The 22,241-nt window shown below is 47.0% G+C and overlaps 5 protein-coding genes across 5 annotated transcripts; 3 read left to right on the top strand and 2 right to left on the bottom strand.

Moving 5' to 3' along the window:
• Positions 1-1,600: 1,600 nt before the first annotated feature.
• Positions 1,601-1,828, bottom strand: P174DRAFT_471072 (uncharacterized protein; the record flags this gene model as incomplete). Its single annotated transcript, XM_024830597.1, has 1 exon — positions 1,601-1,828. A coding segment is annotated over one exon (228 nt), but the record flags the coding sequence as incomplete, so codon positions are not given.
• A 5,387-nt stretch (positions 1,829-7,215) lies between these two features.
• On the top strand, positions 7,216-14,911 carry P174DRAFT_455125 (uncharacterized protein; the record flags this gene model as incomplete). The annotated part of the gene is made up of 3 exons (XM_024829291.1): positions 7,216-7,277; positions 13,951-14,362; positions 14,408-14,911. The coding sequence occupies exons 1-3, from the start codon at positions 7,237-7,239 to the stop codon at positions 14,909-14,911; spliced, it is 957 nt and encodes a 318-aa protein (XP_024677442.1). The 5' UTR covers positions 7,216-7,236.
• Positions 14,912-15,727: 816 nt separating this feature from the next.
• On the top strand, positions 15,728-17,452 carry P174DRAFT_455124 (uncharacterized protein; the record flags this gene model as incomplete). The annotated part of the gene is made up of 4 exons (XM_024829290.1): positions 15,728-16,080; positions 16,112-16,158; positions 16,236-16,729; positions 16,784-17,452. The coding sequence occupies 4 exons, from the start codon at positions 15,728-15,730 to the stop codon at positions 17,186-17,188; spliced, it is 1,299 nt and encodes a 432-aa protein (XP_024677441.1). The 3' UTR covers positions 17,189-17,452.
• Positions 17,453-17,963: 511 nt separating this feature from the next.
• Positions 17,964-18,449, top strand: P174DRAFT_379467 (uncharacterized protein; the record flags this gene model as incomplete). Its single annotated transcript, XM_024822918.1, has 1 exon — positions 17,964-18,449. One exon carries the CDS (start codon positions 17,964-17,966, stop codon positions 18,447-18,449), a length of 486 nt encoding a protein of 161 aa, XP_024677440.1.
• Positions 18,450-21,387: 2,938 nt separating this feature from the next.
• On the bottom strand, positions 21,388-21,747 carry P174DRAFT_435577 (uncharacterized protein; the record flags this gene model as incomplete). Its single annotated transcript, XM_024825941.1, has 1 exon — positions 21,388-21,747. The coding sequence occupies one exon, from the start codon at positions 21,745-21,747 to the stop codon at positions 21,388-21,390; it is 360 nt and encodes a 119-aa protein (XP_024677439.1).
• Between the last annotated feature and the right edge of the window lie 494 nt (positions 21,748-22,241).

The following is a 22,241-nucleotide window of genomic DNA, read 5'->3' as shown; positions in this document are numbered from 1 at the left end:
GGTTAGGGTGAGGCTGGCTGGCAGGACCCAGAGAGCTACCCACTAATATTATCCTACGTGATTAAGGTGGCCTGATTCATGGTGGTCTAGAAAGCATTATAGATGGACCTGAATCTATGGCAGATTATTTAGACCTGGATATAAAAGGACCAGAGCGCTGAATGGGTCCTAGCTAGCGCAGATGATTAACTTGGGGAGATTGATGAGGGATATGGCAGTAATGACCCCTGATTATCATCACCATCATTACCACTATCATCTATCTATAGCAATGATCCATTGCCCGTGGTTAACATTTGCCAGAGCTGCTGACCATTCCAGGAGCAGGTGACATGGATGATGCACTAGTTTATGATCTGTGGGACACACAGCCCCATGGAAATATTGCTAGACTGGTGTATATATGGATTAAAGGTCCATTATAATTATACTGCGCCCAGACATGTGATGTGGATGGGTGAGGACTAGTTATTATACTAGTAGATGGTGTTCACGATGGGGGATTTTTGGGGATTCATCCATGGATTAGTGACTGCAGTGAAGGAGATACTAGGCTATTTGTGCATGTAGGATTATGTGCAGATGCCCGCTATTCCCTGGACGGCATTATATAATGATCCCAGCCAGACCTAGGCGGGGTGGAACTTTCTGCATGATGTATAGACCCAGTGGCTGGTGGATGGGACCCACTGGATGATTAACTGGCTGTGGGCTGAGCTGGTCATGTAGTGGCATTTTCTGTGGGGCAGCTAATTCCACCCTGCTGCCATCCAGTAGTATTGGCAGCGCGTGGCCTAGTTTAAGGAGAAATTAGTAATTATTGTGCATGTCACTGTAGGGCAGCCGGCCTGGGCCCCAGAGTTATTAAGTATTCAGTATTGCAATATGGCAAATAGTCAACAGCAGAATATATATATTAAGGATGGCATGGTGATATTTATGATGGCATATCATAAGGGATTCCATGCTAGTAATGATGTTAAGATCATCTATTGATATGTGCTGCGGGAGGTTGGGGAGTTAGTAGTATGGTATATATGGCTGGTGATGCTATTTATTAATTAGTTAGCTGCATGGCAGGCGGCGCAGGTGGCGCAGGGAAGTCACACTGTGCGAAGTCATGATGTATATGCATGGTTATGAGGCCCTGACCCTGGTACTGATTGTGAATGGTCATCCAAGTGGTTCCAGGAGGTGTTGAAGTGGGAAACCTGCACCTAGCTTGGTGCTGCCATCCATATCACAGTGTACTGGGACATTGCTATTAGAATTAGTTGCTGATTTTTGTAGCCATCCACCGCGTTCCCCCATAATATCTAGGAGGTGGAGCCGGCCCCAGCTACTATAGATGCTGATGCTGAGGATGCCATGGATATTGAGCAGTGGATGGGATATATTACTAATCTATAAGCCGCCCATTCATCACATATGGCTAGTATGGTATATGGCTGTGGCATCTAGGAACAGGCTGGCAGCACTGGGCACCAGTGGGAGATGTTCTAGTTATCTAGCACTAATTAGCATTAATTTTTAGGGTTTGGGGCCCCCTAATCCACATTAGGCAAGCGCAAATGGGCCCTGTGGGAGGATGAGGCTGAGGTCAGCCGCATGGAACGCTGGCACTAGTTGGCAATAATGGATCTGGAGGCCACTGTGCAGTGCATGATGGGGCAGCCTGCCATGCAGTTCTAGGGCGTCTAGGACCCAGCCATGCGCGCCATCCAGTGGGGGAGAGCCCTGTGGTTATAGTAATGCCTACTGGTGGGGGAAAGAGCATGCTATTTATAGTGCCCGCGTTTGCTGCCCCTGGGGGCATAACTGTTGTTATGGTTCTGCTTGTTGCATTACAGGCTAATATGACACGGCAATACTAGGAGCTTAGCATATCATGCATGCTATGGGAGAGCTGGTGGCCCCCTAATACTATATCCATTGTGTTGGTGATGCCTGAGTCCGCAGTGAGCCCTGATTTCCAGACATTTTTGAACTAGCTGTGGTGGACCCGGTGGTTAGACCAGATCATAATTAATGAATGCTATGTGGTGTTGAATTCCCAGCATGATTTCCGGCCCCAGATGGCTTAGCTGGGCTGGTTAGTCCAGGCCTGCACCTAGATGGTATGGTTGACCACCATATTGCCCCTGAGCATGGAGGCTAAATTATGCTAGCAGATAAAGTATGACCAGGCTGCTATAACTATATACTGGGCCTGGACTAGCTGGCTGAATGTGGCATACTGGGTGTGGTGGCCAGACATGACCAGGGTGGGCTGGGGGCTGTATTAGTGGATTAAGAGTAAGGTGGTGGTGGTATTTATTCAGGACTGCATCTGACAGGCCACTGGGGGAAGGTGATTATATATATGAATATCATTAGGCAGGTGATGGCCATGGTGTGGGTGCTTAGGTGTGAGGTATATTACAGTGAGCAGTTGGACAAGGCTGGGGTGCTAGCGCGGTTTATGAGGGCTAGCCCAGTGATTACTGCCACCAGCGCGTTAGGCATGGGGGTGGACATCCCTAATATCTATAGTATTATCTATATTAGGACCCCCTGGACGTTACTAGATTACGTGTAGGAGAGTGGCTAGGCTGGGTGAGATGGACAGTGCAGTGAGGCAATCATTATCTAGCCAGCTGGGTGGGATGCCCTAGCTCTATGGATGGAGGGCGTCGCCCCTAAGGACTAGGAGCAGGTTGCTGAGTATATAGGGATGGTAGAAGGCATTGGGTGCCGCCAGGTTGTGTTAGATTAGTATTTAGATAGAGTGGTGGATGGGTATCAGCGGTGGTATTACCAGGATGCAGATGCTGGGGAGCAGGCATATGATAGGTGTGATCCTAATTAGGAGGGGTGGGAGGTGGATCCAGCTAGGGTTGGTAGTAGCCCTGTGCTGGGTGAGCAAGCCCTAGAGGCCCCATGTGAGGCAGGTAGTGAGGCAGGGAGAGAGGCACCCTAGGTTAGCTATAGCTAGCTGCTGTGTGAGCTCCCTAGGGAGGCTGCCAGTCCTACCCCATCTAATAAGTTATTTTGAAGCCAGCCATCCATTCCTATGGCGGTATGGAATGCCCAGCAGGCGCAGGCCTAGTAGTAGGCTGCTATGGATATCTAGCAGCAGTAGCATCAGACCTAGCAGGGTTTGGATGAGGAGATGGCCCAGGCTGAATGCATGCAGTGGCAGGACTAATGTTATATATGCGCCATGCAGGGGAGTGATGGTGGCCATGAGTTATATGCATGTCATCAGCCCCACAGCCAGGCCGCATGGGCATGGATGATCTGCGTGTGTCAGCAAGTGCAATATGCCCTGTATAGTGTGTGTTTTTTGTGTGGCATGCCCTAATCCATATGCTGTGGGTGGGAGCCGGGCCATGCATGCAAATACCACAGGTTTTTAATCCCCATGGTGGCCATGATGTTATTTAGGCTATGGCAGGGCCAGATCAAGCCTGTATGGCAGTGCTGGTTACAGGGAATGGGGGTTGATGGGCAGGATGAGGCCCAGGTAGTCTAGTTTTTAGGGCAGGTGCACCCTAACCATGAGGGGCACAGCCAGTTATTTACATCATTTTATTGGTTATGGTGGTTATGTCAGGAGATCAAGGTTGATCAGCATTAATATATTTGGGAATGAATATATATTTTAGTATACCATAATGCGCAGAGATATATATTATACAGTTGGTTTATATAGTATGTTAGCCGAATCAGTGGTTTATAAATATGTATATATATAATATCAACCATAGTTATGATAGACATAGGTAGTAGGTAGGGAGGGAGCAAGAGAGACAGTAGGTAGATAGTAAGGTAGGCAATGAGGTAGACAGGAAGGTAGATAGGGAGGCAGATAGTAAGGTCATGCATAAGGCAGGCAGCAAGACAGGCAGTGAGGTAGACAGAATAGGAGGTAGAATGGGAGGTAGAAGGGCAGGTTAAATAGTAGGGAGAATAGCAGGCAGCAAGATAGTAATCAGGATAGCAAGCAAGGTAGTATAGTAGATTATAAGGCCCTAGGAAGGTCATGCATGAGGCAGGCAGAACAGCAGGCAGAAAGTGAGATAGGTAGTGAGGTAGATAGTAAGGTTAATAGTAAGGCAGGCAGTAAGACAGGCAGTATAGTAGACAGTGAGGTAGACAGCGAGGTAGACAGTGAGGTAGACAGCGAGGTAGACAGTGAGGTAGACAGCGAGGTAGACAGCAAGGTAGACAGTAGGTAGGTAGTAAGGCAGGCAGTGAGGTAAGCAGTGAAGCAGATAGGAAGATAGGCAGTAAGGCAGGTAGTAAGGCAGGCAGTAAGGCAGGCAGCAAGGTAAGCAGCAAGGCAGGTAGTAAGATAAGCAGTAAGGCAGGTAGTAAGGTAGGCAGTGAGGCAGGCAGTGAAGGAGGTAGTAAGGCAGGTAGTAAGGCAGGTAGTAAGGCAGGCAGCATGACAGGCAGTAAGACCAGCAGGAAGAACCTAGTAAGATAGGTAGTATAGTAGATAGTAAGGCAGGCAGTGAAGCAGGTAGTAAGGTAGGTAGTAAGGCAGGCAGCAAGACCAGCAGTGAAGCAGGCAGTAAGATAGGTAGAATAAGGCCTAGGTAGTCCAGGTGGTCTAGGGTTTTAGGTTAGTGCATCCTAACTATAAGGGGCACCGCCAGTTATTTATATTATTTTATTTAGTATAGTAGTTATATTAGGAGATCAGGTTAATCAGCATTAATATATTAATGAATGAATATATATATTTTAGGATACCATAATGCGCAGAGATATATATTATATATTTAGTTTATAGAGTATATTAGTGAATCCATGGTTTATACACAGGGATATATATATAAGTGATATATTAGGGAATATATATCATATTAACTATAGTTAGGAGAGAGGTAGGTAGCAAGGTAGACAGTAAGGTAGATAGTAAGGTAGATAGTGAGATAGGCAGTGAGGTAGACAGTAAGGCAGGCAATGAGTAAGGGGGCAGTGAGCCAGGTAGTAAGTGAGGGGGGCAGCAAGCAAGACAGGCAGTGAGCAAGCCAGTTAGTGAGTGAGGGAGGCAGTGAGATAGTAAGCTAGATAGTGAGATAGGTAGTGAGTGAGCCAGGCAGTGAGCAAGTGAGGCAGTGAATAAGTGAGGCAGTGACCAAGGCAGTAAGTAAGGGAGGCAGTAACTAAGGCAGTGAGTAAGGGAGGCAGGCAGTAAGCAAGGCAGGCAGTGAGCAAGCCAGGCAGTGAGTGAGGGAGGCAGTGAGCAAGCCAGGCAGTGAGCAAGCCAGGCAGTGAGCGAGTGAGGCAGTGACCAAGGCAGTAAGTGAGGGAGGCAGTGACTAAGGCAGTGAGTGAGGGAGGCAGGCAGTAAGCAAGGCAGGCAGTGAGCAAGCCAGGCAGTGAGCAAGCAAGGTAGTGAGTAAGGGAGGTAGCGAGCAAGGGAGCAAGCAAGTCAGGCATTAAGGCAGGCAGTGAGGGAGGCAGTGAATAAGCTAGGCAGTAAGTAAGGCAGGCAGTGAGTGAGGGAGGCAGGCAGTGAGCAAGTTAGGCAGTAAGCAAGCAAGGCAGTGAGTAAGGGAGTTAGTGACTGAGGCAGTGAGCAAGGCAGGCAGTGAGCAAGCCAGGCATTAAGGCAGGCAGTGAGGGAGGCAGTGAACAAGGGAGGCAGGCAGTGAGCAAGTTAGGCAGTGAGCAAGCAAGGCAGTGAGTAAGGGAGTTAGTGAGCAAGGTAGTGAGCAAGGGAGGCAGTGAACAAGCCAGTTAGTTAGCAAGCCAGTCAGTAAGTGAGCTAGCAAGCAAGGCAGTGAGTAGGGGAGTTAGTGAGTAAGCTAGCTAGTAAGGCAGGCAGTAAGCAAGCCAGTTAGTGAGTGAGGGAGGCAGTGAGCAAGGCAGGCAGTAAGCAAGCCAGGCAGTGAGTGAGTGAGGCAGTGAGTAAGCGAGGCAGTGAGTGAGGGAGCGAGTAAGTCAGGTATTAAGGCAGGCAGTGAGGGAGGTAGTGAATAAGCCAGGCAGTAAGCAAGGCAGGCAGTGAGCAAGTAAGGTAGTGAGTAAGGGAAGCACGCAGTGAGCAAGTCAGGTAGTAAGGTAGGTAGCAAGTAAGGCAGGCAGCAAGTGAGGCAGTAAGTGAGGCAGGCAGTAAGTAGGCAGTAAGACAGGCAGTGAGGTAGATAGTAAGATAGATAGTAAGGTAGACAGTAAGATAGATAGTAAGGTTAATAGTAAGGTAGATAGTGTAGTTAATAGTAAGGTAGGTAATAAGGTAGATAGTAATATAAATAGCATAGTAGATAGTAAGGTTAATAGTAAGGTAAATAGTAAGAGAGGTAGTAATATTAGTAGATTAAGATTAGTTAGCATCCATATATTAAGTAATAGATATATATTAGGAGATCAAGGTTAATTAGGATTAATATATTAAGTAAATAAATATATATATTTTAGGATACCATAATAGCAGCAGAGATATATATTATATATTTAGTTTATATAAATATCCAAATCCATGGTTTATACATCTATATATATATATATAATTAGGTATCAGGGGGATATCACCATAGTTAGGAGAGAGATAGTTAGTAAGGTAGATAATAAGATTAATAGTATAGTAGATAGTGAGGTCAACAGTAAGGTTAATAGTATAGTAGATAGTAAAGTGAATAGTAAGGTAGATAGTGAGGTAGATAGCAAGACCAGTAGTAAGGTAGATAGCAAGGTTAATAGGAAGATAGGCAGCAAGAGAGGTAATAATATTAAGAGATTAAGGTTAGTCAGCATTAATATATTTAGAGTTGCATTTGGTGCGGGTTCGGGCGGGTTCAAGCCTAGTTGGCACCAAACCGCTGCGGTTTCGGGTTCAAAATTTAGAACTCGCACCAAACCCGGACCCGATGCGATTCGGTTGCGGTTTTCACCGCAAAACCCGCTGCTAGGCCTAGCTAGGCCTAGCTAGGCCTATACTAACTAACCATGGTTAGATTCGGTTCGGTTTTGGGTTGGTTAAACCGCTAATTTTAACTGTTTTAACCCTTACCATTCCCCCTTCAGGGACCCCTCTGACGCCCCTATCAAGCATGCTTATATAAAATTATGATTTTTATATGAAATATATGGTAATTATCATCATATTAATCTAGATCTAAAATATGAATTCAATATCTATAGGTTTGAATGGGTGGTGGTTAAAAAATCATTTTTAAATATGGTTATTGTCAACAGTCGGTCGCATATATATATAAACTACCACTACTTTCATACCAACCTATGACAGAGATGAAATTCCCTTATATCTCAGCAACCACCAGGTATTTTTGAATAATATTTATATCACTAGATAGCCTTTGATTCAGGCTATCTAGTGATATTAATATCAATTAAAAATATCTAGAATTCAGTAATTTCTAGGTAAAACAGTTGCGGGTTGGTTAACCTAACTCGCAAAACCGCAAAAACCGTAACCAGCGGTTTTAACCGAACTCGAAGCGGTTCCACCCTATGGAAACCGAAACCGGTGCGATTCCCTAGGCTAGGAACCGAACCCAAACCGCTGCGAGTTCGGTGAGGTTCGGGTTCGATTTTTGCGGTTCGGTTATGCAACTCTAAATATATTAGTGAATGAATATATATAAATTAGGATACTATAGTGCTCAGAGATATATATTACAGGAGTTAATTATAGAGTATATTAGCTGAATCCATGGTTTATACACAGGCATATATATATATAATATTAGCCACATTCAAGAGAGAAGTAGGCAGTGAGATAGGCAGTAAGAGAGATAGTAAGGTAGCCAGCAAGGCAGGCAGTAAGGGAGGCAGTGAGTGAGGGAGGCAGGCAGTGAGCAAGCCAGGCATTAAGGCAGGCAGTGAGGGAGGCAGTGAATGAGGGAGGCAGGCAGCAAGCAAGTTAGGCAGTGAGTGAGTGAGGCAGTAAGTAAGGGAGTCAGTGAGCAAGATAGTAAGTAAGGTAGTAAGTAAGATAGTGAGTGAGATAGTGAGGGAGGTAGTAAGCAAGACAGTGAGGGAGGCAGTGAGTGAGATAGTGAGGGAGTAAGGCAGTGAGTAAGACAGCAAGTAAGATAGTGAGCAAGATAGTAACATAGTGAGGGAGGCAGTGAGTGAGATAGTGAGGGAGTAAGGCAGTGAGTAAGGTAGTGAGTAAGATAGTAAGTAAGATAGTGAGGGAGGCAGTGAGTGAGGTAGTAAGTAAGATAGTGAGTAAGATAGTAAGGGAGGCAGTGAGTAAGGTAGCAAGCAAGACAGTGAGCAAGATAGTAAGTAATATAGTGAGGGAGGCAGTGAGCAAGACAGTAAGTAAGATAGTAAGTGAGATAGTGAGTGAGGCAGTAAGATAGGTAGTAAGTAAGGCAGTGAGTGAGGCAGCGAGTAAGATAGTAAGCAAGGCAGGCAGTGAGCAAGTGAGGGAGGCAGCAAGACAGGCAGTAAGTAAGATAGTAAGTGAGTCAGGCAGTAAGGTAGACAGTAAGGTAGATAGTAAGGTAGACAGTAAGGTAGACAGTAAGGTAGACAGTAAGGTAGACAGTAAGGTAGACAGTAAGGTAGACAGTAAGGTAGACAGTAAGGTGGACAGTAAAATAGGCAGTAAGATAGGTGGTAAGACAGGTAGTGAGGTAGATAGTAAGGTAGATAGCAAGGTTAATAGTTAGGCAGGCAGTAAGAGAGGCAGTAATATCAGGAGATTAAGGTTAATCAGTAGTAATATATGAATGAATATATACATTTTAGGATACCATAATGTGCAGAGATATATATTATATAGTTAGTTTGTAGAGTATGTTAGCTGAATCCGTGGTTTATACACAGGCATATATATATAAATAAGACATCAGAGAATACATATAATATTAACCACATTCAAGAGAGAGGTAGGCAGTGAGATAGGCAGTAAGACAGATAGTAAGGTAGCCAGCAAGGCAGGCAGTGAGGCAGACAGTAAGGCAGGCAGTGAGATAGACAGCAAGGTAGCTAGCAAGCAAGGCTGGCAGTGAGTGAGGGAGGCAGCAAGCAAAGCAGCAAGTAAGGCAGTAAGCTAGACAGTGAGCTAGACAGTGAGCTAGACAGTGAGGTAGCCAGTAAGCAAGGTGAGTAGTGAGGCAGGCAGTGAGCAAGATAATAAGATAGGGAGCAAGCAAGATAATGAGGGAGGGAGCAAGACAGGGAGTAAGATAGGCAGTGAGATAGGGAGTGAGTGAGGCAGCAAGATAGACAGTGAGTAAGATAGTGAGTGAGATAGTAAGTAAGATAGTGAGTGAGATAGTGAGCAAGGCAGTGAGTGAGATAGTGAGGGAGATAGTGAGGGAGGCAGTGAGTGAGGCAGTGAGTGAGGCAGTGAGGGAGATAGTGAGGGAGGCAGTAAGTGAGGCAGTGAGCAAGGCAGTGAGGGAGACAGTGAGATAGGCAGCAAGTGAGGCAGCGAGCAAGGCAGCAAGCTAGATAGTGAGGGAGATAGTAAGGGAGGTAGTGAGGGAGATAGTGAGGTAGGCAGCGAGCAAGATAGTGAGCAAGATAGTGAGCAGGATAGTGAGGTAGGCAGTGAGTGAGATAGTGAGGGAGATAGTAAGGGAGGCAGCAAGGGAGATAGTGAGGGAGGCAGCAAGCAAGGGAGGCAGCGAGTGAGGGAGGCAGTGAGTGAGGGAGGCAGTGAGCAAGGTAGTGAGCAAGGCAGTGAGGGAGACAGTGAGACAGGCAGTAAGTGAGGTAGCGAGCAAGGCAGTAAGCTAGATAGTGAGGGAGATAGTAAGGGAGGCAGTAAGGGAGATAGTGAGGTAGGCAGTAAGTAAGATAGTGAGCAAGATAGTGAGCAGGATAGTGAGGTAGGCAGTGAGTAAGATAGTGAGCAGGATAGTGAGCAAGATAGTGAGGTAGGCAGTGAGTGAGATAGTGAGCAAGATAGTAAGGGAGGCAGTAAGGGAGGCAGTGAGGAAGGCAGTAAGATAGGGAGTAAGGTAGGCAGTGAGCAAGGCAGTAAGGTAGATAGTAAGATTAGTAGTAAGATAGATAGCAAGGTTAATAGTAAGGTAAGTAGTAGGTGAGGTAATAATATTAGGAGATTAAGGTTAATCAGCATTAATATATTAAGTAAATAAATATATATATTTTAGGATATCATAATAGCAGCAAAGATATATAATATATATTAGTTTATATAAATATCCCAACTCATGGTTCATACACATCCATATATATACATAATTAGGTATTAGGGGGATATCACCATAGTTAGGAGAGAGGTAGATAGTAAGGTAGATAGTAAGATAATAAGTAAGTAGATAAGTAGGGTAGTAAGTAAGATAGTAATGCAGGTAAAAGGCCCAGAGAGATTATATATAAGGTAGATAGTAAGGTAGATAAGAGATAGAGAGGGAGGGATTTAGTAAAATAAGGAGAGAGGAAGCTAGTATTATATAATATAGAAAGTTTAGTAGGGCAGGAGGAACCCAGTAAGATATTAATTAGATTATAGGGTAAGTATTTAGATATATATATTATTAATTAGGTTAGTAAATAAATAGTTTAGTATAAGTAGTGGTTTTATATATATGCATACATATATATATAACATAAAGGATTAGGGGAATACATATAATATTTAGTAAGATAACCAGAGGCCCCATATAAGGCAGGTAAAAATATAGATAGTAAATAGTAAGTAGATTATAAGGGTAGTAGTAAGTAGGTTATTTAGCCCTACTAGTTGTGTTGTGCGCGGACTCCATGGTTCCTATACTAAATAGGGCTGACTGCAGGGCCTGGTGACTGTAGTTTCCATGTCCATTCCCCGTCTGGTCTGGATTCCATGGTCCTGATCATCCTGCCTTGGTGGACTCCACGGCAATGGCCTATATCTTAGTCAATTCTTGATATTTTTGAATGGTTTAAAATGCTTTATGATTCTAATTAGCTAAATTATTATATTCTAATATCAAATCCTTGATTATTCGCTAGCAAGGTGGTTAAACTAAGGGGGTAGGTGCCAGGTTGAAATTTTTTGTTGGGGTGTGCCAAGATGATTATCTGCGGGAAGTCTATACCCTTTTAGGCCACCACCTAGCCTGGATTAGTGCCTGAGGCATCTAATAGCCTAGTAGGGCCTTAGAATTCAGGCAGAAGGGTATGAGAAAAATAATTTCTAGTATTTATGAAGAGCCTAGTACAAGATGACTAATATTTAATATTTTTAGTAAATAGTAGGGACTTTTAGCTATAGAATGATAATAGTTTGATTATATAAGCATGATTCCTAATTTTTTAAAAATCCTTAAAATACACTTTGAAATTTATTACCTGCTGACTAATTATAATTATTTTTAGTTAATAGGCCAAATTTTAACTAGAAGAATGATATATAGTATGCTTAGTAATACTAAGCCTAGAATTTTTAAAAATTCATAGAAGTTAATGTTTTGTGGATTTCATTTAGAGAGTAGGTCTAGACTTAGTAGTATAGTAGGGAGAGGCCTATAAGCAGGCTACCTAGACTAGTTAATTTAGCTACAATAGGTCCCTGCGTGGGCTATCTCAACTAGGTGATTCGGCTGCGATAGTTCCCTGCGTGGGCTATCTAGACTAGTCGATTCGGTATTGCTCAGCCTAGTGATTCGGCCTCGATAGATCCCTGCATGGGGTATCTCAACTAGGTGATTTGGCTTCGATAGGTCCCTGCGTGGGCTATCTAGACTAGGTGATCCAGCTTCGATAGGTCCCTGCGTGGGGTATCTCAACTAGATGATTCGGCTTCGATAGGTCCCTGCGTGGGCTATCTAGACTAGTTGATTTAGTATTGCTCAGCCTAGTGATTCAGCTGCAATAGGTCCCTGCGTGGGCTCTCTCAACTAGGAGATTCAGCTTTGGTAGATCTCTGCATGGGCTATCTAGACTAGGTGATTCAGTATGGCTCAGCCTAGTAATTTGGCTTCAATAGGTCACTGTGTTAGCTATCTTAACTAGGTGATTCAGCTTTAACAGGTCTAAAATATAGATATAGTAGGGTCATTCAGATGTAGGTAAAGCTTTAGTTAGTAACTATATATATAGTAGAGTCATCTAGATCTAGGGAGACATTTAATTTATAAATATATATAATGAAGGGAAATCAATATATTTAACTTATACTAGCCTAGTAATTCTATAATTATCTAGATCTATCTAGGCCTATCTATTATATCTAGTAGAATAAGATATACTAAATCTATAAAATAATAGGGCCCCTTTATAGTAGGGGGAGGATAAGGGTGGCTTTTAGAGCTAGGGAATAAGGGATTAGGCATATAAGTATATAATATACTCTATAGGAGTAGATAGATTAGTTAATTAAAGATAGGATAGATATAACTACTAATAAGAATAGAGAAGATAGTAATTTAAAAGATAATAATAAGAATTACTTTATATATATATATTTATATGTAAGTATATAAGAAGGATAATTTATATAGATTAGTTTAGTAGTTTAGATTTTAATATATATAAAGGGTTTATAATTAAATATTACCTTAGAAGAGATAGATCTAATAAGTATAAATTAAAGTAGTAATAATAAGTATATAAGAACCTATACTAGGCTATAAGGCTTCCTAATTAAGATAAAAGGCCTACTATAATTAACCTCTATAGTTAATTATGCCTAGCTCCTATATATATATATCTTTAAGTCTTATTATAACCTCTAATAGTTATCTCTCCCTTGCTTAGAGTAGTTATCTCTCCCTTGCTTAGAGTATATCCTAGGGCCTTAGCCTTATTACTAGGTTCTAAGGGTAGCTAGTAACACAGGCCCTTTAGCCTTAGGCTATTATATACTTAAACTTAATATATATATATAGGCCCCTAACCTTATTATAATAGGGAGTCAGCCCTAAGGGGTGGTTATTAGTAAGGGTTAATCTATTAAGTAATCTAATAATCTAAATCTTAGTTAAGTCCCCTCTTAGGATTAAACCTCTAATACTACCTTACTAATAGAGGTTAATTATACTTATAAGAACCTATACTAGGCTGCAAGGCTTCCTAACCAAGATAAAAGACCTACTATAATTAACCCCTATAGTTAATTTTACCTAGCTCCTATATATATATCTTTAAGTCTTACTATAGCCTATCCCACAAGGGGTGGAGCACCATGGTCATGGTGCGTTTAGGGTGTGTAGCTACTGATTGCTTGGCAAACCCCAAGTCCGCGCATGGTGGGTTTACACACTTAGTGGCATGGTGCATTTAGTAATAATAGGCTGATAATGCTCAGATTTTTTCCTTATATAGAGTAGCTATTTATCTTTTCACTAGTTAAATTTAAGGTCTATTAATTCATTCTTGAAGGTGTGGTGTGGTTATAAAATTACCTTATTCAACCTCTGTAATTTTGTTGGGGTATCACCCGCACCTGCATTAGATTCAGGGGTAGAGGTATTCCCATCTCTTAGAATTCATAAATAGTCATTTAAATTCATTTAATCCATCCATATTCATCCATAGTTATTATGGAAAACCAGTTATTTTGTCAGGTGCCGACCCTAGGCATACTCATTTGCCATCAATGCCAGCAGGGGGTGCGACCAGCAGAGGTGGATTAGCATCTTAAGAAGAAGCATCACCTAAAGCATGCAGTCACTAGCTAGATCATCCAGGCAATATCTCAATGGGATGATATTCAGTATGAGAGTAGTGCAATCTGCATACCATATGAATTAGATCAGCCACTGCCTATATTACCATGTCAATCAAATGGCTTGCTCTGCCAGCGAGATCTACTATGCTTATTCATTGCCTCTACTATGAAATCTATGCGAAAGCACTGGTGAATAGTTTACTAGTGGTCCCAGCAGGGCCATCGCGGGCGGGTAGGCCCAAAGGAGAAGGCTAGGGGTGAGGCAGAGCTACAGCAGTCATTTTAATATGTCTCATGGCAGCAGGTGTTCCCTAGTGGTCCAGGGTCCCACTATATCTATATTTGATATCCAGATGGGGTCCCCCACCCCCATCTACCCAGGGCGTGCAGGCTGCAGTGGATGAGGTGGTGCAGGCCTGGGAGCAGGCCCAGGCCCGGGCCAAGGCCGATCAGGCCATCCAGGCCAGCCAGCTGACTGACGCGAACCCCTGGCTGCGGATGACTCAGTGGGCCGACTATCTGCAGGGCACCCAGGCCCATGACCTGCTAGCCTGCGTGGCAGCCCCGGAGGAAGATCCCCAGGATGCCACTGAGCAGCGCGTGCAGGTCATCTGGGCCACCATGGAGCAGGTTGCCTGTAAGAGCCAGCAGACAGTCCAGCATTGCGGCCAGGCCATCCGGGTGGAAGCCGTCTGGTCTGAAAAGGGGCAGACCCCATACCGGCCGCTGCTGGCATACATGGATGAGGCTGCGGTCCAGAAGCATGTCCGTCCATGGTAGTAGATATTAGCATTCATTGCCTGCACGCAGGCCCCGCACGGCTGGACCAGCCCGAAATATGGGATGACCGCGCGGCAGCGCCAGAAATGGCGGCAGCTGTGGCAGCTCGCTAGCCAGGCCGTAGTTCCAGGGGACCGGGAGGACCGGGAGGACCTAGAGGACCTGGAGAACCCAGAGGACCTAGAGGTATGGGCGATGACTGCTATAGAAAAAGCATGCTTAGAATTTTGCATTGAGCTGCTCAACCAGCGCCATCGCAGCCATGAATATGAGAGTGCATTAGTATGCGCCATGGCCGTACTTGGTCAGGGTGAGGCTGGCTGGCGGGACCCAGAGAGCTACCCACCAATATTATCCTGTGTGATCAAGGTGGCCCGATTCATGGTGGTCCAGAAAGCATTATGGATGGACCTGAATCCATGGCAGATCATTCAGACCTGGATACAAAAGGACCAGAGCGCTGAATGGGTCCTAGCTAGCGCAGATGATCAACTTGGGGAGATTGATGAGGGATATGGCAGTGATGACCCCTGATCATCACCACCATCATCACCACCATCATCCATCCATAGTGATGATCCATTGCCCGCGGTCAATATTCGCCAGAGCTGCTGACCATTCCAGGAGCAGGTGACATGGATGATGCACTAGTTTATGATCTGTGGGACACACAGCCCCATGGAAACATTGCTAGACTGGCGCACATATGGATTAAAGGTCCATTATAATCATACCGCGCCCGGACATGTGATGTGGATGGGTGAGGACCAGTTATTATACCAGCAGATGGCGTTCACGATGGGGGATTTTTGGGGATTCATCCATGGATTAGTGACTGCAGCGAGGGAGATACTAGGCTATTTGTGCATGCAGGATTATGCGCAGATGCCTGCCATTCCCTGGACAGCATTATATGACGATCCCAGCTAGACCCAGGCAGGGTGGAACTTTCTGCACGACGCATAGACCCAGTGGCCGGTGGATGGGACCCACTGGATGATTGACCGGCTGCGGGCCGAGCCGGTCATGCAGCGGCATTTTCTGCGGGGTGGCTGATTCCACCCTGCCGCCATCCAGCAGTATTGGCAGCGCGTGGCCCAGTTCAAGGAGAAATTAGCAATTATCGTGCATGTCACTGCAGGGCAGCCGGCCCGGGCCCCAGAGTTATTAAGTATTCAGCATTGCAACACGGCAAATAGTCAACAGCGGAATATATATATCGAGGATGGCATGGTGACATTTGTGACGGCATATCATAAGGGATTCCATGCTAGCAATGATGTCAAGATCATCCATCGATATGTGCTGCAGGAGGTCGGGGAGTTAGTAGTATGGTATATGTGGCTGGTGATGCCATTCATTAATCAGTTGGCTGCATGGCAGGCGGCGCAGGCGGCGCAGGGAAGTCACACCGTGCAGGGAAGCCGGGCCGCGCAGGGGAGCCAGCCCACGCAGGCATGGTTATGGGGCCCCGACCCCGGTACTGGCCGTGAATGGTCGTCCGAGCGGTTCCGGGAGGCGTTGAAACGGGAAACCCGCACCCGGCTAGGCACTGCCATCCATATCGCCGCATACCGGGACATCGCCATTGGCATCAGCCGCCGATTTTTGCGGCCGTCCACCGCGTTCCCCCATAATATCCAGGAGGCTGAGCCGGCCCCAGCTGCCATGGATGCTGATGCCGAGGAGGGCATGGATATTAAGTAGTGGATAGGCCATATTGCTGATTTACAGGCCGCCCATTCATTACACGTCGCCGGCATGGTATATGGCCGTGTCATGTAGGAACAGGCCGGCAGCACGGCCCACTGGCGGGAGATGTTCCGGTTATCCAGCACTAATTGGCATCAGTTTTTAGGGTTTAGCGCCCCGGGCCACCCATCCATATTAGGCAAGCATAAATGGGCCCCGTGGGAGGATGAGGCCGAGGTCAGCCGCATGGAACGCCGCCACCAGCTGGCCACCATGGATCTGGAGGCTGCCGCGCAGCGCATGACCGGGCAGCCCGACATGCGGTTCCGGGGGGTGCAGGACCCGGCAATGCGGGCCATCCAGCGGGGTGAGAGCCCCGTGGTGGCGGTGATGCCCACTGGTGGGGGGAAGAGCATGCTGTTCATGGTGCCCGCGTTTGCCGCCCCCGGGGGCACCACCATCGTTGTGGTGCCACTCATCGCATTACGGGCTGATATGACCAGGCGCTGCCAGGAGCTCGGCATATTGTGTGTGCCATGGGAGAGCCAGCAGCCCCCTAATGCCGCATCTATTGTGTTGGTGACGCCTAAATCCGCGGTGAGCCCTGATTTCCAGACGTTTTTGAACCGGCTGCGGTGGACCCGGCGGTTAGACCAGATCGTGATTGATGAATGCCATGTGGTGTTGAATTCCCAGCACGATTTCCGGCTCTAGATGGCTCAGCTAGGCCGGTTGGTCCAGGCCCGCACCCAGATGGTATGGTTGACCGCCACGTTGCCCCCGAGCATGGAGGCTGAATTATGCCGGTGGATGAAGTATGACCGGGCCGCCGTGACTATATACTGGGCCCGGACCAGCTGGCCGAACGTGGCATACCGGGTGTGGCGGCCGGACATGACCGGGGTGGGCCGGGGCCCATATCAGTGGATCAAGAGTGAGGCGGTGGTGGCATTCATTCAGGACCGCATCCGACGGGCTGCTGGGGGGAAGGTCATCATATATGCAAATATCATTGGGCAGGTGATGGCCATGGCGCGGGTGCTTAGGTGTGAGGCGTATTACAGTGAGCAGTTGGACAAGGCTGGGGTGCTGGCGCGGTTTATGGGGCCAGCCCTGTGATTGCCGCCACTAGCGCGTTAGGCATGGGGGTGGACATCCCCAATATCCGCAGCATCATCCATATTGGGACCCCCGGACGTTACTGGATTACGCGCAGGAGAGTGGCCGGGCTGGGCGAGATGGACAGCATAGTGAGGCAATTATTATCCAGCCAGCTGGGTGGGATGCCCCAGCTCCATGGATGGAGGGCATCGCCCATGAGGACCAGGAGCGGGTTGCTGAGTATATGGGGGTGGTGGAAGGCATTAGGTGCCGCTGGGTCGTGTTAGATCAGTATTTAGACGGAGTGGTGGACGGGTATTAGCGGCGGTATTGCCAGGATGCGGATCCCGGGGAGCAGATATGTGATGGGTGTGATCCCAATTGGGCAGAGCCGGAGGTGGATCCAGCCAGGGTTAGTAGCAGCCCAGTGCCGGGTGAGGCAGCCCCAGAGGCCCCATGTGAGGCAGGCAGCGAGGCAGGCAGCGAGGCAGGTAGCGAGGCAGGCAGTGAGGCAGGCAGTGAGGCAGGCAGTGAGGCAGGGAGAGAGGTAGGGAGAGAGGTAGTCAGAGAGGCCCCATGCCAGGCAGGTAGCATGGTAGCAAGAGAGGCAGCCAGAGAGGCCCCATGGCCAGCAGGCAGCATGGCAGGGAGAGAGGTAGTCAGTGAGGCACCATACAGGGTGACCCCACCATCAGGCAGTCCCACCCCATCCAATGAGTCATTTTGCAGCCAGCCATCCATTCCCATGGCAGTATGGCACGCCCAGCAGGCGCAGGCCCAGCAGTGGGCCGCCATGGATATCCAGCAGCAGCAGCATCAGACCCAGCAGGGTTTGGATGAGGAGATGGCCCAGGCCGAATGCATGCAGTGGCGGGACCAATGTTATATATGCGCCATGCAGGGGGGTGATGGTGGCCATGAGTTATATGCATGTCATCAGCCCCACAGCCAGGCCGCACGGGCATGGATGATCCGCGTGCGTCAGCAAGTGCAATATGCCCCGTATAGCGCGTGTTTTTCATGCGGCATGCCCCAATCCATATGCCATGGGTGGGAGCCGGGCCATGTATGCGAATACCGCGGGTTTTTAATCCCCATGGTGGCCATGATGTTATTCGGGCCATGGCAGGGCCAGATCGAGCCCATATGGCAGCGCTGGTTGCAGGGAATGGGGGTTGATGGGCAGGATGAGGCCCAGGTGGTCCAGTTTTTAGGGCAGGCGCACCCTAACCACGAGGGGCACAGCCAGTTATTTACATCATTTTGTTGGTTACAGTAGTTATGTCAGGAGATCGAGGTTGATCAGCATTGATATATTTGGGAATGAATATATATTTTAGTAAACCATAATGCGCAGAGATATATATTATACGGTTGGTTTATATAGTATGTTAGCTGAATCAGTGGTTTATACATATGCATATATATAATATCAACCATAGTTATGATAGACATAGGTAGTAGGCAGGGAGGGAGCAAGAGAGACAGTAGGTAGACAGTGAGGTAGGCAGTGAGGTAGACAGGAAGGTAGACAGGAAGGTAGACAGGGAGGCAGACAGTAAGGTCATGCATGAGGCAGGCAGCAAGACAGGCAGTGAGGTAGACAGAATGGGAGGCAGAATGGGAGGTAGAATGGGAGGCAGAAGGGCAGGTCAAATAGCAGGGAGAACAGCAGGCAGTAAGGTAGTGATCAGGATAGCAAGCAAGGTAGTACAGTAAATCATAAGGCCCCAGGAAGGTCATGCATGAGGCAGGCAGAACAGCAGGCAGAAAGTGAGACAGGTAGTGAGGTAGATAGTGAGGTTAATAGTAAGGCAGGCAGCAAGACAGGCAGTATAGTAGACAGCGAGGTAGACAGCGAGGTAGACAGCAAGATAGACAGCAAGATAGACAGCAAGATAGACAGCAAGATAGACAGCAAGATAGACAGCAAGATAGACAGCAAGATAGACAGCAAGATAGACAGCAAGATAGACAGCAAGACCAGCAGTGAGATAGGTAGTAAGCTAGACAGTGAGGCACAGTAAGGCAGGTAGTAAGGCAGGTAGTAAGGTAGGCAGTGAGGTAGATGGTAAGGTAGATAATGAGGCAGGCCATAAGGCAGATAGTAAGGTAGGTAATATAGTCAACAGTAAGGCAGGCAGCAAAACCAGCAGTGAGGTAGGCAGTAAGGTAGGCAGTGCAGTGAACAGTAAGGCAGGTAGTAAGATAGGCAGGATAAGGCCCAGGTAGTCCAGGTTTTGCAGTAGGCGCACCCAACCAGGAGGGGCATAGCCAGTTATTTATATTATTTTATTAGTTACAGCGGTTATGTCAGGAGATTGAGGTCGATCAGCATTGATATATTAATGAATGAATATATATATTTCAGGATACAATAATGCGCAGAGGTATATATTATACATTTAGTTTATAGAGTATGTTGGCGAATCCGGGGTTTATACGCAGGGATATATATATGTGACATATCAGGGAATATATATCATATTAACCATAGTTAGGAGAGAGGTAGGTAGCAAGGTAGACAGTAAGGTAGATAGTGAGATAGGCAGTGAGGTAGGCAGTAAGGCAGGCAGTGAGCGAGGGAGCAAGCCAGCGAGCAAAACAGTAAGTTAGACAGTGAGGTAGCCAGCGAGCGAGGCAGCAAGCAAGTGAGGCAGGTAGCCAGCACGCGAGGGAGTGAGTGAGGCAGTGAGCGAGGTAGGCAGTGAGCGAGGTAGGCAGTGAGCGAGGTAGGCAGTGAGCAAGACAGGCAGTGAACAAGCCAGTCAGTCAGCGAGCCAGTCAGTGAGTGAGGGAGGCAGCGAGCAAGGGAGCGAGTGAGTTAGTGAGCGAGCCAGCTAGTGAGGTAGGCAGTGAGCAAGGCATGCAGTGAGCAAGGCAGGCAGTGAGTGAGTCAGGCAGTGAGCAAGGGAAGCACGCAGCGAGCAAGTCAGGCAGTGAGCAAGGCAGGCAGTGAGTGAGGGAGGCAGCGAGCAAGGGAGCGAGCGAGTCAGTGAGCGAGCCAGCTAGTGAGGCAGGCAGTGAGCAAGCCAGTCAGTGAGCGAGGGGAGGCAGTGAGCGAGCCAGGCAGTGAGCGAGCAAGGCAGTGAGTGAGGGAGGCAGCAAGCAACGGAGCGAGCCAGCTAGTAAGGAAGGCAGTGAGGGAGGCAGTGAACGAGCTAGGCAGTAAGTAAGGCAGGCAGTGAGTAAGGGAGTCAGTGACTGAGGCAGTGAGCGAGGGAGGCAGGCAGCGAGCGAGGCAGCAAGACAGGCAGCAAGACAGGCAGCAAGACAGGCAGCAAGACAGGCAATGAGACAGGCAGCGAGGGAGGCAGCGAGCGAGATAGTGAGTGAGGCATTGAGTGAGATAGTGAGGGAGGCAGTGAGCAAGACAGTGAGCGAGATAGTAAGTAAGGCAGCGAGCAAGACAGTGAGGGAGGTAGTAAGTGAGGTAGTGAGTGAGATAGTGAGGGAGGCAGCGAGCAAGACAGTGAGGGAGGTAGTGAGCGAGGTAGGCAGTGAGGGAGGCAGTGAACAAGCTAGGCAGTAAGTAAGGCAGGCTGTGAGTGAGGGAGGCGGGCAGCGAGCAAGTTAGGCAGTGAGCGAGCGAGGCAGTGAGTGAGGGAGGCAGCAAGCAAGACAGTGAGGGAGGTAGTAAGTGAGGTAGTGAGTGAGATAGTGAGGGAGGCAGTGAGCGAGGTAGGCAGCGAGCAAGACAGGCAGTGAACAAACCAGTCAGTCAGCGAGCCAGTCAGTGAGTGAGGGAGGCAGTGAGCAAGGGAGCGAGCGAGTCAGTGAGCGAGCTAGCTAGTGAGGTAGGCAGTGAGCAAGGCAGGCAGTGAGCAAGGGAAGCACGCAGTGAGCAAGCCAGGCAGTGAGTAAGGCAGGCAGTGAGTGAGGGAGGCAGCAAGCAAGAGAGTGAGCAAGCCAGGCATTGAGGCAGGCAGCGAGGGAGGCAGTAAGATAGGTAGAATAAGGCCCAGGTAGTCCAGGTGGTCCAGGGTTTTAGGTTAGTGCATCCCAACCATGAGGGGCACCGCTAGTTATTTATATTATTTTATTTAGTACAGCAGTTATGTCAGGAGATCAGGTCGATCAGCATTGATATATTAATGAATGAATATATATATTTTAGGATACCATAATGCGCAGAGATATATATTATACAGTTAGTTTGTAGAGTATGTTGGCTGAATCCGTGGTTTATACGCAGGCATATATATATAAATGAGACATCAGAGAATACATATAATATTAACCACATTCAGGAGAGAAGTAGGCAGCAAGATAGGTAGTAAGGGAGTCAGTGACTGAGGCAGTGAGCGAGGGAGGCAGGCAGCGAGCGAGGCAGCGAGCGAGATAGTAAGTGAGGCAGTGAGTGAGATAGTGAGCGAGATAGTGAGTGAGATAGTGAGTGAGATAGTGAGTGAGATAGTGAGTGAGATAGTGAGTGAGATAGTGAGTGAGATAGTGAGGGAGGCAGTGAGCAAGGGAGCGAGCGAGTCAGTGAGCGAGCTAGCTAGTGAGGTAGGCAGTGAGCAAGGCAGGCAGTGAGTGAGGGAGGCAGCAAGCAAGAGAGTGAGCAAGTCAGGCATTAAGGCAGGCAGCGAGGGAGGCATTAAGTAAGGCAGGCAGTGAGTGAGGCAGCAAGACAGACAGTAAGGTAGATAGTAAGATAGATAGTAAGGTAGACAGTAAGATAGATAGTGTAGTCAATAGTAAGGTAGGTAATAAGGTAGATAGTAATTATAAATAGCATAGTAGATAGTAAGGTTAATAGTAAGGTAAGCAGTAAGAGAGGTAGTAATATTAGTAGATTAAGATTAGTTAGCATCCATATATCAAGTAATAGATATATATTAGGAGATCAAGGTTAATTAGGATTAATATATTAAGTAAATAAATATATATATTTTAGGATACCATAATAGCAGCAGAGATATATATTATATATTTAGTTTATATAAATATCCAAATCCATGGTTTATACATCCATATATATATATATAATTAGGTATCAGGGGGATATCACCATAGTTAGGAGAGAGATAGTTAGTAAGGTAGATAATAAGATTAATAGTATAGTAGA

The sequence above is a fragment of the Aspergillus novofumigatus genome, assembly GCF_002847465.1.
Source record: "Aspergillus novofumigatus IBT 16806 chromosome Unknown P174scaffold_11, whole genome shotgun sequence".
Lineage (NCBI taxonomy): Eukaryota > Fungi > Ascomycota > Eurotiomycetes > Eurotiales > Aspergillaceae > Aspergillus > Aspergillus novofumigatus.
The sequence above is the reverse complement of the archived record's forward strand: the minus strand, read 5'-3'. Positions and strand labels throughout refer to the sequence as shown.